This window comes from Trichogramma pretiosum, unplaced genomic scaffold (assembly GCF_000599845.2).
Source record: "Trichogramma pretiosum strain Unisexual culture from Peru unplaced genomic scaffold, Tpre_2.0 scaffold9, whole genome shotgun sequence".
NCBI lineage: Eukaryota > Metazoa > Arthropoda > Insecta > Hymenoptera > Trichogrammatidae > Trichogramma > Trichogramma pretiosum.
Window position 1 is genome coordinate 3,102,797 of NW_019641697.1, and position 17,624 is coordinate 3,120,420.

Genomic DNA, 17,624 nt, shown 5'->3' on the forward strand with positions numbered 1-17,624 from the left:
AGAACACACGCGGAGATAGAGAAGCCAAGAGTTTCGAGATTCGATTCGATCGAATTTTTTTACTTTTTTTTTTATCGCGCTAAAATTGAGTAGTGGATACGTACGTACACTAGTGTCCGTTTGATTCGGTACCCCCTTGCCGCCTACGGTAGCCGGCAAGGGGGTACCGAATCAAACGGACACTAGTGTACATACATTGCATAACCACCGTGTCTATAATACCACGTGAGACGTTGGTCAATTATTTTTTTTTTTTTTTAATATTTTTATCGCGTTTCGCGCATGATATTTAAACGCGATCTGCGCAGGCATCACAGAGCCTCGTACACACGATATTCCGCAGACAGGTTGAATATTGTTGTATATGAATGGAAAACGATTGTGTCGTTGCGCGCGCGTGTATCGTATGGTGCGTCATCGTGTCAATAATGCTTAGATACATACGGGGGGGACGGACACACCACAAAAGCAAATAAGCGGATATTTTCGTGCGCGATAATTTTATCTTTTGTAATTGGAAAGAGCGACTCTCTCGTTTAGGGCTAAAAAAAGGAACCAAGTTTCGTATACGGATACGGAAGAGAGACGAGCGCGCGCGTGTATGTATACTGCGTGGGAATGGACGTCCATCATGCTCATCCGTTTCACAGTTCCGATCGCGCGGAAGCATTACATGCGTGAATGTATGTCTGTCTCTCTCATGTGTGTGTATAAGTAGATACGATAATCGAGCCTTTTTCCTAATTTTCTCTCTCTCTCTCTCTCTCTCTCTCTCTTAGTTTGATGAACGAATCACTAATGGTTTTCTCGTTTCTCTGTTTTCCAACCAACAGCGGCGGTGAGCCTACTGAACGGCGCCGGCCTCAGCCTGAACCTGAACCTGGGAGCCGCCCTCACCGCGGCCGGCCAGCAGCCCACGACGACAGCCAGCCAGCTGCTCGAGCACATCAAGCTGAGCCTCCACAGCACGGGCTTCAACGAGCCCGCCGCCACGGAGATCCTCACCGCTGTGGCGACCCTCGTCAAGTACAACGTCCTCGGCATGGGCCTGGGCGGCATGCCCTCGGTCTCGTACCTGAGCGCCGCGGCGGCCAACAACGCGGCCCTTGAATCGGCCCAGTCGGCCGCTGCGGCGGCGGCTCAGGCGGCGGCCAACGTGGCCAACGGCACGAGCAGCAACGGAGGCGTGTTCGGGCCCATCGGCACGGTGCCCAACCTCGGCTCGTCGTCGCCGACGCCGCGCGCCACCCTCGACCGCTACGAGCCCTTCGACCCGTTTCGACAGAACAGCAACGCTGCCGCCGCAGCGGCCGCGGCGGCGGCCATCAACCTCAACAACAACAGCTTCGGCCTGGGCACGAATCAGCTGTCACTCGTAAGTAAGTCGCCGAGCGGCCAGGCGGCCGTCGACGCCGCAGCAGCAAGCGCAGCCGCGGCCGCCGCGGCAGCCGGCATCAAGGAGGGCAAGAAAGACATTAAGATTGCAGAGGTTATAGTGGGAGCAATATTGGGACCCGGCGGTCGGAATCTCGTTAAGATACAGCACCTCAGTGGCGCGAATATACAGATCTCGAAGAAGGGCGTCTTCGCCCCCGGTACAAGAGACCGCATCGTCACGATCACCGGCTATCCCGATGCCATCAGAACCGCTAACTACCTCATCGATCACCAGATCAGCGAGGAAGAGGCCAAACGAGCGCGCCACAATACCATTACTGGCATGATTCATTGATCGGAGCGCGTCGCTTCCATCGACGGCTAGTCGTCACCTCCTCCCTACTCGCAGGCCCCCGTCGCCGTCGCCGTCGCCGCCGCCACTCGCACCCCCTCGAGCAACAACGAACGACACCCCCCCGTCGAGAGAGAGGATCCCCGTGTCGTTGTCGCGTCAGTGCCGCTTTCCTCCCTCTCTCTGTCACTCTCTGAATTCTAATTACTTTTTTTCCTTCTGACTTGTCGCATTCGTCGTCCACATGTGTATACTTAAACTCGTCGCATCAACTAATAGTCGGCATGCTGCATTATCGTGTACACAAGCTCACGCTCTTTTTCTTCTGTTCTATTATACGCTTTTTTCTTATATCGTGTACTTCGCTGCGACGCTGCCGTCACCGTGTCGCAGCGACGCTTCTCTTTCTCTATCTCTCTCTCTCTGTAAGCGCAGTAGTCATCGCCGTCGATGCTGCTGGTCGCTTCCCCGCCCGCTATTCTCCGACTTGCGACTCTCTTTCTCCCTCTGCGGATTGTTTCCGAACGATCGCCGTTGACGCAATCGTCGACGAAAGAGAGGGAGGGCCAATTATTCAATTAGTTCGTCGTCGTCGATGTTATGTGCTTCGCTGCTTGTGTGCGCCGAACCGGAGGAGAGCCGATCTCTTTCGCTCTCTCCCTCGCGCGCACACGTCTTCGTTGAATCGACGTTGCGCAGCGCGCAACGGCAATCGGTTTCTCTTCTGTGATCCTCCATGGCGGAACGACGCAACAGACGGACAAACAAACGAAAAAAAGGCCAGAAAAGCATTCCGCACTTTCCATCGCGCTGCTTTCGCATCGTCATTATTTTCGCACGCGCATCGAAAGGACCGCTGTATAGTCCTTCCCGAGACACAAAAGCTTGTGCCAGAATATACGAGATAAACTAAAGCAACCATTTCGGTGTAACTTCAAACTGACATGAAATCAAATGTACGAACCTTCGTCGTTCTTCGTTATACCTTGTAGCAGCGGCTCTGCATCTTTGTATTTTGTTGAATTAATCATGCTGATCGTCGCGCGGGTGTATGCGTGTTTCTTAATTGCGTGCTTGGAAATTGACTCGTCTTTAAATAAAAAAAATTCACGTAAGCGCCTCGCACTCACTGACCTTCTCAACGATGTGTTCTCTAGAGTACCTATGTGCATCGTTTAAGCACGTAATGTTGTATATTATTTAAGAAAGTTTATAGAAAAAAAAAGACGAAGGGTCGGTCTCGAGACAGCCTTCGGAATGGACGAGTCAATTTTCGCGCGCAAGCTACACCGTTATACACTCGCGCACGATCCTCTGGTGTATGTTGACGCTGTAATGCACGCGCACTTCTGTCTCGTGGCTCTGTAGCCTGTGTGTTGTTCACAGACTTTTTGTGGCCGAAAGTCGCGCCTCCTCATTTTTAGTTTAAAACAATGCTCTCGTCGAAGGCTCGATTCTTTCTGTGTATATCGGCGAGCAAGAGAAGGAAATGGAAACGAAGTGGAGCGCGCGCCGCCTCCTCGATTGGCCGAGATGGTATATATAGTCAAAGAAACTAATCGCGTAAAAAAGTGCATGTACGAAATTCTGATCATAAAAACGAGGCGAAAGAGAGACCCCGACACCCGTCGTCACCTTATTCGCAGCATCACTATAGCGCCTGCATCGCAAATTACCCACTACAATTCTGCATCACCATTCATTTATCATCCATCACGGCTCGTTAAAACGATTTGATTCTTATTTCTTAAGAATGATTCATATATATATTACCATAAAATATTACATGTTATATATACATATTATATATAGAGAGAAATGATACAAAAAAGAGTATATATGAACGAGTATATACTACAATTGTTCTGTGATACACCACGTTACGGGGCTTTATCACAATATTATAAATATAATTATATACACGCGAGAAAAGACGTTCACCCGAGAACACACGTTATTAATATGATTATTAAATAATTATTAATTTTTACTAGTATCAATGTTTAAATAACATTATTACTATCATCATTATTATAAAACATGTTTATGAGAAGATATTTATAATTAATACTTGTTCGTTAAGTAAAAATCAGAGCATCATGAAAATGACTAACGAAAAGTAATTACGATGTATAGTAGTTGTATGGATACGAAGGGGGATAAAAAATAACGTAAATATTTATTTTAATCCAAAAAAGATGAGATCGTATGTATAGTTGTTATAACAATTCGAGCATATAGGGGTTGCAGTTAAACTGTCGCCCCGTTAGTAATTATAAATACAACACAATGGGAGGCTGCCGCGTGTGTGATATCATTTCAGAGACGCATCGATTTCTTCCCGAATTCAGAAGCAAAAAAAAAAAGAAAAGGAAAGAAAAAACAGAGTCGAGAGCATGTTCAGAATCAACGCACAGAGGCGTATGTGGTATGGTGTTGTGTGCGTTCGGTTTGTACAATCACGTCCACGTGACCTTCGCGAAGTTGTTAGATAAAATTGCGCGCATATACGCTATTATCTAATCGTTTTACAAGCTTCTCTCGTTTTTCTCACACATACACACAAACATTAACATTAAAAAAAAAGAAAGAAAAAAGTAAAAAAAATTAATATTGAACGCGGAAGAAATATATGACCGTCCCTCGAGTCCTACGCGACTGTTAACGGCCTCCCAAGAACTTTTGACTTGTCCGTCAGGGGAAAAGCAAAGAAAAAAATGAATTTGTAAAACATATTAATATATGTGTGTGTATATATGCATATATATATTAAATATATATATAACTAAAGAAATTGAATTAGAATATGGGGGATTTACGAGGCATTGTATACAGCATACTGAGTTCCTCAGAGAATACATGCGCAAAAGGAATTTTTTTTCTTGTTTAATAAAAGGGAAAAAATGTAATGCGAACGATTATATTATATATTATAGTACGAAAAAATCAAAAGAAAAGTCGATCAAGTTTGCAATCGCAGAACTGAAATAAATGGCTTTTAATGTAGATAAGAGCCGACATTTTTGAACGTTCCGTCGCTACGACACGATATATTCTTACCCATTTTCGGTCATTTTCATTCGAGAAACATTATTGTATATTATAAAAGAGTCAATCGCCGTTCATTGTAATACCAAAGATATATTCATTCTGTCATTAAAAAAAATTCGTATAGGCAAATCGAAGTATCGGCCCTCGTCGCTCGCTGCTCATAAAAAACATGTACATTATATTGTAACTCGTTGTTGTTTTACGCTATATCGATTGGGACTGGCTGGTCCGGTGCCGTCAAGAAATAATCATTCCGACGTTGAATATATATAATAATAAATATATATATACTATATTTATACGTGTCATGAAGTTCTCATGATAACAGACATATATATATAGAAAGATAGAGCTTTAGTTTCTTAATTTTTTAATTGTCCAAAGAATTTATTATCGTCGTGGATATAATACATTCATGAATTACGAACGGTAGACCGATATCGATTTGCTTATATTATATATGCGAAAAAAATTATATAAGATATATAAAAGCGCGCGAGCCACGAACGTTCAAAAAGTTGCGCGCATGGATACACTTGGGAAATAGGACAGAATTGACGCGATTCCAAAACGTGTCTTGGTTTAAGAAAACATTATTTTTTTGTTCTTCATCTTCTTTACAAAAAAGAAAAAGAAAAAATCGATCACTTACATACCACACACGCTACGCTCATCTCTCGCATACTTGTTAGATAAGGTATAAAATTGTTGTGTATGCGAAGATAATAAATAATGTTTATGAAAAAAAAAAAAATAAAGTAAAGTAAAAAATGTCAAAGAATCACGGCCACTTGCGATTGACACTCATTCTCACGTCGTCGTCGAACGAGACATTAAATTATTATATTATTTAGAAGAGAAATGCCACGTTTTTTCGAAAATACAAATACATGTGTAGATAGCGATATTATACGCCAATAGAAAGATAAAAAAAAATTAAAATCTATATACGTGTTTACTTATAATGTTTGATGAAAGGACACAGATGAAATGCCCAAGAACGTGGTTTCAGATAAAAAATTTATTATCGTATCTTGACAAACATTGACAAAAGAAATATTGTAAAAAGCGTCGTTTTTACAGTGTCACGACATTTTTTTCTCTTCTCATCGCCTATGTAATTAATTAACGATAATTATTCATTCATATATGAAAATATATGTGATGCATTGATCTTCAGTTTTCGAATCGATTATTACACAAATAAAATCAAATGAGCGAAAATGCGGGTGCATCGAGCCGTACAATAGAAGGAATAAATATTTCTGTACAGAGGGCAGGGGACAATTGTTGTGATAAGATCGGCAGCCTTTTTTACTAATTAAAAGTAGTGAAGGCATATATAATTGCAAATGTTGTGTTCATGCTCGCTTATATACGAGGTTCTTCCATCATTTATGGCTAGAGGACGTACTAAATCTTGCTCAAATGCGATTGTAACTCACTGTTAGGGAATATAGATATTGCAGTAGATGGAAATAATTTACAAGAAAATAATTAGGTACAACACACGAATTGAATCATGTCGATTTGCATCGTTAGCTAGTTAATAAACAAGTGAATGAAGACGAAACATTTTTTAGACACGGGAGCTTATATTCAGTCGCAAAATTAGGTTCATAAATTTCGTAGAGTTTCTCAATAAGTGCCGTACACTCAAACATAATAATGTAACAAACGCCGCAACCGGTATAAAAATGATATTAGCTTCACCATATAAAAATGTACATTAACAGCTGAAACTGGACAAATATTACCGCATAACACATCGTGTACTTGTGTTATGAAATGACAGAAAAAATATACGAATGTAAAAAAAGCTGCGCGAGTTGGTCAACTTTACTAGCTTATAAATGTAAGGAAACAAAATAAAAACCACGAGCGAATTCGCGCGTTTTACATTGTAAAGCGATAATTAAACCGATCTTCGTGTAATTGCATAGAGAAACATTAATATACGTACGACATAAAAAAACACGTATTTTAAAATCAAACGATGAGAATGATACGTGGTCAGGCCTTTTCATTCTCTATCTCTCTCTCTTTCTCTCTCTCAGCTAGTGCGTTGAGAGACAAATTATGCATAATACCCGTGAGTCACTGCTACGTGAAGTAGTTTACAGAGAAATCGTAAGATGAAAAACTTACTGGCGGCTTGTAGCCTGCTTGCTCATGCCTCTATGCATAAAATGCATAATTTTCTCTCTCTTTCTCTATAGTACACGCGTAAATACACGTATACAACACACACGAGCTCAATTACAATCTTGAATTTACGCCTAGAAAAAATAACTTCAATGACTTTCATTGCCAGTCGGTGGTGATCAATTAATGTGTATTCAAGGATAGTCGCGTTTGATTATGTATCTCTTCGTGCGTGCTCAAACGTCGTTAGTTATGTAAAAATTAGCCAAGAGAGCGGGCAGATTCGATTCCAAACTCAACGTTCGTATGCGATAGCCGCCTACTGATAATGGGTTTAATTTTACCGATAACACTCGGGTGATTGCCCAAAGCGAGCGCAAAATTCAAGTCAAACGACGTCGAGACAACACGGCGAATGCGATCGAAGCGATAGAAAAAAAACGAGCCGGCAAAGAGTCACGACTTTTCTATAAGCGCACACGTATGTACACGCGCGTGATGAGAAGGTGCAGCGCTCGCGTGGCGCGCGGCAAGGTCAAATTTTCACGCGCGCGCGGCTCCAATGCGATTCCGCGCGCTCGCGTAATATGCAATCGCGCGGATTATAGCGTGAAATGACTAAAACCATCGAGCAGCAACGCGAGAAACAAAACAAAAACGAGTAAACGGACGGAAAATGATGGTCGTGCGCGTTTCTTCTTTAATTTCGATTACGCATCTTACGGATATCTTCTCTGCAATCGCTTTTGTATTTAAATACGAGTGCGGGTAATAAAGTCTGGAGAGGAGTCGGTTGCGACGAATAATAAACGTCTCTGGCTCGCGCGAGGCCTTGGAACGCCATTGGCTGCGGCGTTCGTTGCGCGGAATATCAGCGTCGATCGCTCGAGAAAAACGAGCTTATAGCTGCTGGCCCATGACGCGAGAGATGCAGCCAACGAGAGAAACATTTTCTCTGTCTCTTTCTCTCTTTCTCGGCCTCCACATATGCGCGCGTATTAATTTGTTCTCGCGTTCGAGAACATATTTTTATGCCGACCGATAGACGACTCGGGCTCTCGCTGCTCGACACAGCTGAATTTCTGCAGGCGCCAACGCGCGACGAGTGCGCATATGTATTATTTCTTATACGAACGATACTTCGTTATCGCACCTCCTCGAAGCGTATATTGCGATAATACACCGCATAAGGTGCATAACCACGTTCATCCACGTGTATATGCTCATACACACTCGCTCTCACATAAACACACACACAAACACGTTGTCGATAAATACACAGCTCGTTTATCTGTAATAAAATTTTAGTAGTGTCGCGAACGTATATTCGTGGATTTCGTTTTTTTTTTATGCACGAGTAACAATTATAATGACGTTGACGATGATGATACTCGTGGAAAAATAAAAAAAAAAGGCAACAAACGTCGAACGCATTGTGCGAGGTTTTTGCGGTATGCACGACAGAAAACGTGCCGAAACAAACGAAAAGAAATTTAGCCGATGATAATAATGACATGAATAGATTTATCTAAAGTATACGCTGTACATTCCTTTTTTTTTGTCGAATTAACGAACGTTAAAGTATAAAACAAGTAACTATAAATAATTGCTTTAAAAAGTAAATTCAGTAAATAGAATGTGTATATAAAGTACCTTAACGCCAGCTGTGATGGAATATAAGAATGGAAAAGCGAATGACGGCAAAGGAACGCGATAATTTATGAATAAGAAACAAATGTTCAGAGCATTATTATTGCGATTCTTTTCTGCCATTTCGAAAGATAATAATGTATAAAAAAAATATTAACTATAGTATATATTTATTAACAATGAAATTAAATTTTAAAGACGAATCCTTGAAGAATTGTATAAAAATCAAAAGGGCTTACAATACTAAAAAAAAACCAAAACAAAAAATTACGAACAGTACGATAGCAAAATTATTATTTTGTGCAGGGTATTAGGACAGACCACTCCAGACTAGCAACGTCGAGCAAGGGCAAGGAGTAATCGCTCCGTGTGGATTTTAATGGGAGAAAAGCCGACGATCGTTTCGGAAAGAGTAAAAGAAAGATGCATGTCTGCCAAAGTATATTCTTCGTGCATCAGCTTTCATAGAAATACGAATCTGTTATTTTAATTTTTTTTGTTTTTTTTTTTCTTCATTTTTTCTTCCTCTGCAAAAAGTAATTATGTTTTTCTTCCGTATAATATGAAATCTCCAAGCGAGCACGAGCAGCTTCTCTCTCTCCTACTCTCACTTTCTCTTATTCTCTCTCTCTATTTCTCTATTACCACTAAATATATTTATATAAAATATATAACTACAGCTATGTAACTAATACTACATATAGATTTAAATATTCTATGTGTAAAAAGAAAGATTTATTTAAATTTTGTTACCGGAAAAAGTCGAATACTGCGCCAATTAATCAAGTGTTCAAAATGTTTGTTTAAGCTAGAGTTACCATCACATGTTTTGTACAGAATTTCAAAGATTTATTTATCAAGTAAACGAAAATAATGTATTCGGCCTTTTCATCAAAGTAATTTTTGCGTAGCCATTGTAGTTGAGAATTTAGATGGAAGACATAAACGCGCCGTTCTCGATTTTAAGTGATAATTTATTGATATATTTAAGTGCTCGTTGATTGTCCGTTTGTACGGCAAGATATATAATTATAATGATTATATATAGTTATTAGTCCAAATATGTTGTATGGAATAGATCAATACGATTATGAAATAATTCAAATGCCAATCGTTTATCGTGCTGTGAACATGAAAAGAGCGCAATGCAGACGAGCAAAGCTTTAGGTGCGCTAGCACGCATCTTGATTGTTTTCTTTTTTTTCCTTATTAATTTAATAATTGTAACACTAATCCAGCTCGATATAAGTAATGGTACTGTAATACCATAGAAAAACTTTGCAATCAAAAAAGAAAAAAAAATACGTAGTTAATATTATAGAATTATATGAGATTGTTGAAATATTCGTTCAATGATTTTTCATGCGCAGGACCGATCAAGGTGATATTTCAGATCATTATTATCGTTCGCCAAAGAATTGCAAAAACAGCACTTGAGATACGCGATGTACGAATGTTACCTAATCCAAATGCGCGTCATTAAATTATACATAAATAAATATATATGCTAAATATTTAAAAGAAAATGGAAAGAGTAACAGAGTCATGAGAATAATTATAGAAAAATTCTATAAATATATATATACTTATATATATATGAGGTTATGAAAGATATAGTTATTATATTGAATTAAATGATAATTATAAATACTGTTGAAAAAAATTGCGCATCGTAAGCGCATTAGACGAAGCGAAAGGTTCGGCTGTGCGTGCTACATTATTACCATTGTACAAGCTAAATTACATCATGTGAAAAATTCATTATACACCATCACCGCACCATGTATAAAATATCATCTACTTTACACACTATCGTTATTGTAAAACACAAATATATACCATCATCGTGTAATTATTAATATAATTATTATTTTTTATTTTATATTTCGCGTGGTTCATTGTCATTATTTACTATAATTATTGTTATTCGCAAGGAAGATATATGTTCGGTAAAGAACAGACGCACGGCTGTGATGGAAAATATCTTTGAGCGAGAAATTTTTTTGTTCGTTTCCTCGCGCAGCAAAACGCAATATAATCATGCTATATTTACTATTACTATTGATGCTGAATGCGCTCAGCGTTTTCCTTGCTCCATCATTGATACACATTGTTTATTTATTTTTTTTTATTCATTCATTTTTTAGAATGTATATGTTAACTTTGACTAATAATTATGAAATTTTCTCTTCATTAAATTGAAATAACATGTTGAACATTGCGTCCAAAATCACGAAAATGTTATACATCTATTTAGGCAAAGATAACACGTCATTTTGCAAATAAATTGTTGTAAATTTAAAATTAATTTATGCGATTACGAATTTTATTTATTTATTTATTCGCCATCACCCTCAAAACGCTTTATTTCATCCACTTTCCATATTTATGTTTCAATTGTGAATTTAACAACACACAAAGTAGATCGCACACTCAGTAACATGAAAATTAGTTATACTTTTGAATAAAACAAGGAAAATATCAAGCAAGCACGATTACAAGTTCCGAATCGTACATAAATGTTGATAATATCGAAAATATAATTAATTTAAATAATTGACCTTGAATAATATGTGCAATTATTGTTAATAAGATCGATACGCGGTATAACCCGGAAAAAATTGAATATCCATAAATTAAATGTTTGAATTGAATGCGTGTAATTCGTATTCATGAAATGCAGGACTTGATTCAGATGGCTATCGAAAAGTCTAATCTTGAAATAAGTATCGCTAATCTTCGTTTTCGACGTGTACACGGCTCTTATTTTATTGATTTAGCGATCACGCACGAAACACGTATGTTTAAACTGTATTCCAGAGTCTCGAGCAGATAACTTTGATATTTGCGAAACGGAATGTAAAAGCACGTAATGTGTTGTAAGAAATTGAACATAAAGCAAACAAAACGATCGATCCAAACTTAAGAAAAAGCACACTCGAAGGCCTCAAATTGGTCGATAGTATTTGTAATCACATGCGAATGTACACGGGATATGCGAACAATTAATTCTCAATGCGATTTTAAAAACCTCGATTCACTGAAAAAAGTGATTTCGAGTTGATACGATAAAAATTTCGTTAATTCGACTTATATTGTCAACAATCCGATGCATCTGGAATATGATTTAATACAAAAAAACTTATTGCACGTCGTTCGAACGACTTGATTGAAAATTGAAAAAATTGAATTATATGCAAACAAATTCAAGTGCCTTAGTATATTTGATTGATTTGCCATTTGATAAAATTAAATATCAGCTAAAAATGTACAATTACATTATATCAGTGTCGTATGAACATTTACTTTTTCAAAATTTTACTGAAAAATTTATGAAATTAAATAAAAGTCTGTTTTGCAAATCAATAAAATTGATGAAAGGTTAGCTTGAATGCTCGCATAATAATTGACAATATTTAATTGACTATTAAAAAATTCGAGCGCAAGCACATGGTCATGTTGTCATAAGATTCAGTTCACAAAGTAATAATTAGAACTAATTGACGGTTTTTATTATTAAATTTTCGTTAGGAATCGTTGAAATAAAAAATTAACTCTCGAATTAACTTCTATTGAGTGCCAGCTTCGGTTTACTTATTTGAAACTTGCCAAAGGAAAAAAAGCACGCCCTTTTGTCAAAAAGTGTGTTTCAGCACTCGTTGCATAGTAAAGAAACTACCCAAAATTGTAAAAGCGTATGATTCAAGGTTAATAAACAGTGGTCAGTTTGGCTCATTTTTCATCAATTGCGTAATTTCGTTTGTATCACTATATTTAATCAAAATATAAGAATGTGTACTGTTTTTGTCCAATTCTAGACACTAGTGAATGTACAATTATTAGTCGAAACAAAAATTAAGTAAAAGAACTTCCACGAAAGTATTTCGAAACGAAGCGTGTGTATAATGTATAAAGGCAGCTGGCTGCAAATCAAATAATATTGTTAACGAAAGGAAAAAACAGCAAGATTTCATCCGCATGAATTATCAATTGATTGATTGTAATCCATATTCATATTGTCTTTCTTCGCTGGTGGACCGTACGATAAAAAGTATTGTACCATACATTCCTTTGGCTCTAAAAAGTCAGATAGATCTAATGTTTAAGGAAACACGCTTATAAAATAATATGAAAAAGTTCACCGCCCCCTTTGTCTTGGTTGTGGAGGTATGTTTTCTTTTTTAAACTTCTGCACACGTCGTTTTTGAGGATTTTCTTTTCTTTCCTAACTGAGATCGATCTTTATCTTGTGGTATACGGACAATATCGACACCGTAGCTTCCTTGTCTTTACAAGATCAATTTATGTGCTCTAGATTTTGAGCCAATTATTAGCAGAGTCATAGCAATAGAACACGTTAATATGTGTCATGAAAATTGCCTTAAATTTCCATCTGCCGACTATATACGGATTTCGATCTCAGTTTTTTTCGAATCTTTTATTCGCTCATGTTTATCGTACATAAGCGAACTATGACACACATTTCTGTCGAGGGCATACATTATATGCAATTAAGGTGGGGTTGCTCGAATCTGACGCGGGTAAAATTTACCACAGCAGTCATCTTGCGCGAAGCTCATTATCAATTTTCTCCACATTTTGTTTATGCAAGCTCAAAGAAATTGAGAGAAAGAAAAAGAGAAAGAGAGAGAAGGATTCAGAATTTTTACGCTTTATTTCTAACGATTCACCCCGTAATAAAGTTTCATCCTCCCACTTTTATGGGTATATTGGATATGCGCGCCCGAAGTTGTACAAAAATATTTAGGTCATACGAAAATAAACAGTGTTGCATAAAAGTTTGCTCGATACATAAAAGCTGTACGAATTCGCGTAAATTGGATAAGGAATGAAAATAAAATGACTAAGAGTAAACGTTTCGAAAATATAATTATTCATTTAAGACGAATTGAAAACTATTCTAAAGATAATAAAACGAAAGAAATTCAACGGAGTGATTAAAAAATTAATAAAAAGTTTTAAAGTCTCTATAATTGTTAGTTCCGTGTACGAGGAGAGTAACTGAGTTTTAAGATAAAAAACACACAAGAGGATGCACATAATACTCCTTACAACTCGACACGTTCACAAAGACACATACACATTGAAACTCTATGAATTTTGAATTTGCAAGTAGATAGATATAGAATAAGAAATTATTATGAGGAAGAAATAATGATAAACTAATGAAGAATAAGAAATAAAAAACTATATTAGTATAAGCGGAGCTCATTTGTTGTAATAATATTACAATATAATAGACAAATACGAGATACGAAGGATGCTATATGAATTATACATAAATTACGTCGCTGTTATTATTTTTTTAATCTTATTTTTTTCATTTTCGTCGTTGATTATAATTCGAATGGTCAGGAACCGAAAAGTGAAATATATTAGATATATATTATATATATACATATTATGAAAAGCAAGAGCAAGTCCAAAGTAATGTTTATTATGTATAATGTAGGATATTAAAAAAATACGGGAGTATATAATATATATATATATATTTCAATATATATATATACTATATACGAAAATAATAAATAAATAAATTATGGTTAATCAGTCATGATCGAAAAGAAAGAAAAGGACAGAGTTTATCGAAGAACTAAAAAATCACACTAGTAAAATGACACGACACTGTGACTATATATGAAGGGGTTGCAAAAATACGAGTTTTGTAAATTGATATTTCTAATTATTAAACAATATGTAGATTATCATTATAATTAATTATTATAGTGCACGTGCAAAATTGCAAATAGCATAGTAAAGAAGGAAGTGACCGAGAGAAAAAACAAATGATTGAGATATAATATATTAAAAAAAATATCAAGTACTGTGAGAACGACTCTTTGATATATATTTTGAAATGGTTGATTCGGCATTCTAACCATTAGTTTTAATTTGCATCCACAGATTGTTGTTATTCTTTCATCATTCGTTCTATTCCATTTTCAATGTTAAATAATTATAAATGAAAAAAACAAATATATATATAAAGTATATTAAAACAAAAAACATAATATATTAACTATTTTCATTCATGAGAAAAGCATCGTTACCTGTATGACAAGTGATCATTAAGAGCATAATAAACAATCGCTCATTAAATGCATTCTGTTGTTTCTTCATTTCACGACCTTGGCCACATTAAAAAACACCAGATTTTTCAGATTGAAAAAAAAATAAGCATCAACAATGAACGTGTCCATTTTTCCATCCAAATGCCATCCAAATTTGCCACAATATTTATGCAATAACTTTTTTATTTTTTTCAATTGGTTACATTTTTTTTCTTTCCGTTTTTTCTTGTGTACAATATAACCATTGGCTTAACAAACATTGCCGATGCTCGTATTTTACCAGTAACAAATCAACATCTTGTATACTATGTATTTATCAACGCCAAGCTCGACTCAACTCAACTCAACACAATCATCATCAATAAAAAGTATGTTTGCGTATTTTATGCGTCTCCTCTTCTTCTTGCTGCATTAAATATTTATCAACTAGCCAAATTCAGATCATCATCAACCAACTTTTAAGTGTCTTATCATCATACTATATACAATTGACTACTGTATTATATAAACAAATACTTTTTATGATACCGTTGTGCGCATCATGAAATTTGCATAAACTTTATCACTGAATTCATTATTATAAATCGACCGCATCGAACCGATCGAGGGAAGCGGGAAGGAAATATCTGTAAAAAATGTTTCCTCCAAATTTCGCTTTATGGTACTGTTTTTTCTTTTTCTTTTTTTTTTGGATAGAATCGATACACGACAGATAATTCTTCCAACTATTTTTAATCTTCTGTCACATGCGAATCATAAACATTAAATAATGCGACCCAAATACATATTAAATTAAATTATAATTATCGCATATAATATAGGGTCAAAATAATACTTTTTTACAAAACCGTGCGCACGTATGTCACCGATCTTGACGCGCTTTTGGTATGTTATAGTACATGGTAAAAAGGTCCCAAAAAAAAATTTTTAGACCCCCTCCCCCCTCCTACCCCCCACTTCCGGTATAAACGTCCATTTTCGATCTATATTTTTTCTGAGGACATGAAGCAAGTAAAAAATCTGAAAAAATTCATAAAAATACTTTTCCACAATCCAAACAACCTCGAATTTTTTCAGATTTTTTGAGTGCTTCAGGCCTTCAGATAAAATCATTGAAAATTTCAAAAATCGAGATACGGCGGTATGAGCCGATGTAGTACTCGGAAATTTTTTCAGTTATTTTTCGCATTAAAAAACATAACCTCAATTTTTTTCAGATTTTTTCAGATTACCTAACGCACCTTTTGAAGCCAAAAACCGATTTTTTTGACGAAAATAATTTTTTTAGGACAGTACGGAGCCTCGAAAAATCTGAAAAAAATTTTTTCTTGTTTTTTTCATCAAAATACGTAATCTCAAATTTTTTCAGATTTTTTAATTGAAGGCGATAGCTTCTAGGGCCGAAAAATGCTATTTTTAACAAAAAATGGTTCCTAGAACCCGATGGTTCCGGTGAAAAAATTTGAAAATATTTTTTTTGAATTCCTTGTCAAATTTTAATAAATTTTGACCGTTTCAAAAGTTCGATTGAAGCTTCCTAGCTCATTTTAGAGCATCAAACGAGTTTTATCATTCCTTAATGTCTTCAGAAACGTCTTCAGATATTTTGCACTAATCTTTGTCCTGCTCTAAAATGAGCTAGGAAGCTTCAATCGAACTTTTGAAACGGTCAAAATTTATTAAAATTTGACAAGGAATTCAAAAAAAATATTTTCAAATTTTTTCACCGGAACCATCGGGTTCTAGGAACCATTTTTTGTTAAAAATAGCATTTTTCGGCCCTAGAAGCTATCGCCTTCAATTAAAAAATCTGAAAAAATTTGAGATTACGTATTTTGATGAAAAAAACAAGAAAAAATTTTTTTCAGATTTTTCGAGGCTCCGTACTGTCCTAAAAAAATTATTTTCGTCAAAAAAATCGGTTTTTGGCTTCAAAAGGTGCGTTAGGTAATCTGAAAAAATCTGAAAAAAATTGAGGTTATGTTTTTTAATGCGAAAAATAACTGAAAAAATTTCCGAGTACTACATCGGCTCATACCGCCGTATCTCGATTTTTGAAATTTTCAATGATTTTATCTGAAGGCCTGAAGCACTCAAAAAATCTGAAAAAATTCAAGGTTGTTTGGATTGTGGAAAAGTATTTTTATGAATTTTTTCAGATTTTTTACTTGCTTCATGTCCTCAGAAAAAATATAGATCGAAAATGGACGTTTATACCGGAAGTGGGGGGTAGGAGGGGGGAGGGGATCTAAAAATTTTTTTTTGAGACCTTTTTACCATGTACTATAACATACCAAAAGCGCGTCAAGATCGGTGACATACGTGCGCACGGTTTTGTAAAAAAGTATTATTTTGACCCTATATTAATTCAAGAATATACACTTTCAAAGGTGTTACGAGTACGTTTAGAAAAAACTTCTATTTTTCTTTTTATGGTAGCTTGTGTTAATGAGTACATCTAATCCATGACATTCTATTTTAATTTTTCTTCTCGAGTACTTTTCATGATCAGACGCGTATTTGTTAGTTATGTGTTTATATTGATATAGACATATCAACGGTGCGAGAGAAATTTTGCGTGCTAGCGCGTTATAATTATATCTAATGTACGAATAATATATTTTTATATATTTTTATATGTATATTTTTACCTATCTTGTTGGTCGCTAAAATAAGTTCGTTTTGGTAACATATTTTTTTTATTATTACCAAAGCAGTCTCTTTGAAACAATTAATTTTGTATAAATGACATTACTCACAGCGGGGAAGATTCATGGTAAAAATTTATTTATAATTGGAAATTTAAATCAAAAGTAAAAGTGATGATAATATTGTTAACTTCGTATTTTTTATTATTGTATATTGCTATTATTGTTGAGCGAAAAATGTGTTGATGAAAAAAAATTAAGCTTTGTAAATAATTGAAAATGATGTTAAAATTGGCATTTTTAACC

At 36.0% G+C, this 17,624-nt stretch overlaps 1 protein-coding gene across 12 annotated transcripts in view; it reads left to right on the forward strand.

Annotated features, from left to right (window-relative positions):
• LOC106659393 (RNA-binding protein Nova-1) overlaps positions 1 to 17,624 on the forward strand; it is a 48,241-nt gene that overhangs the window by 27,183 nt on the left and 3,434 nt on the right. For 9 of the 12 annotated variants that reach the window (XM_023462146.1, XM_023462147.1, XM_023462148.1 and 6 more), the window contains one exon: positions 834 to 5,553. In XM_023462146.1, the coding sequence (XP_023317914.1) occupies positions 834 to 1,732 (899 nt within the window). In that variant the 3' untranslated portion in view covers positions 1,733 to 5,553. Of the gene's footprint in view, positions 1 to 833; positions 5,554 to 8,881; positions 11,459 to 17,624 lie in introns of those variants that run through there. The other 3 variants (XM_014381943.1, XM_023462156.1, XM_023462155.1) reach the window with 3 other exon arrangements.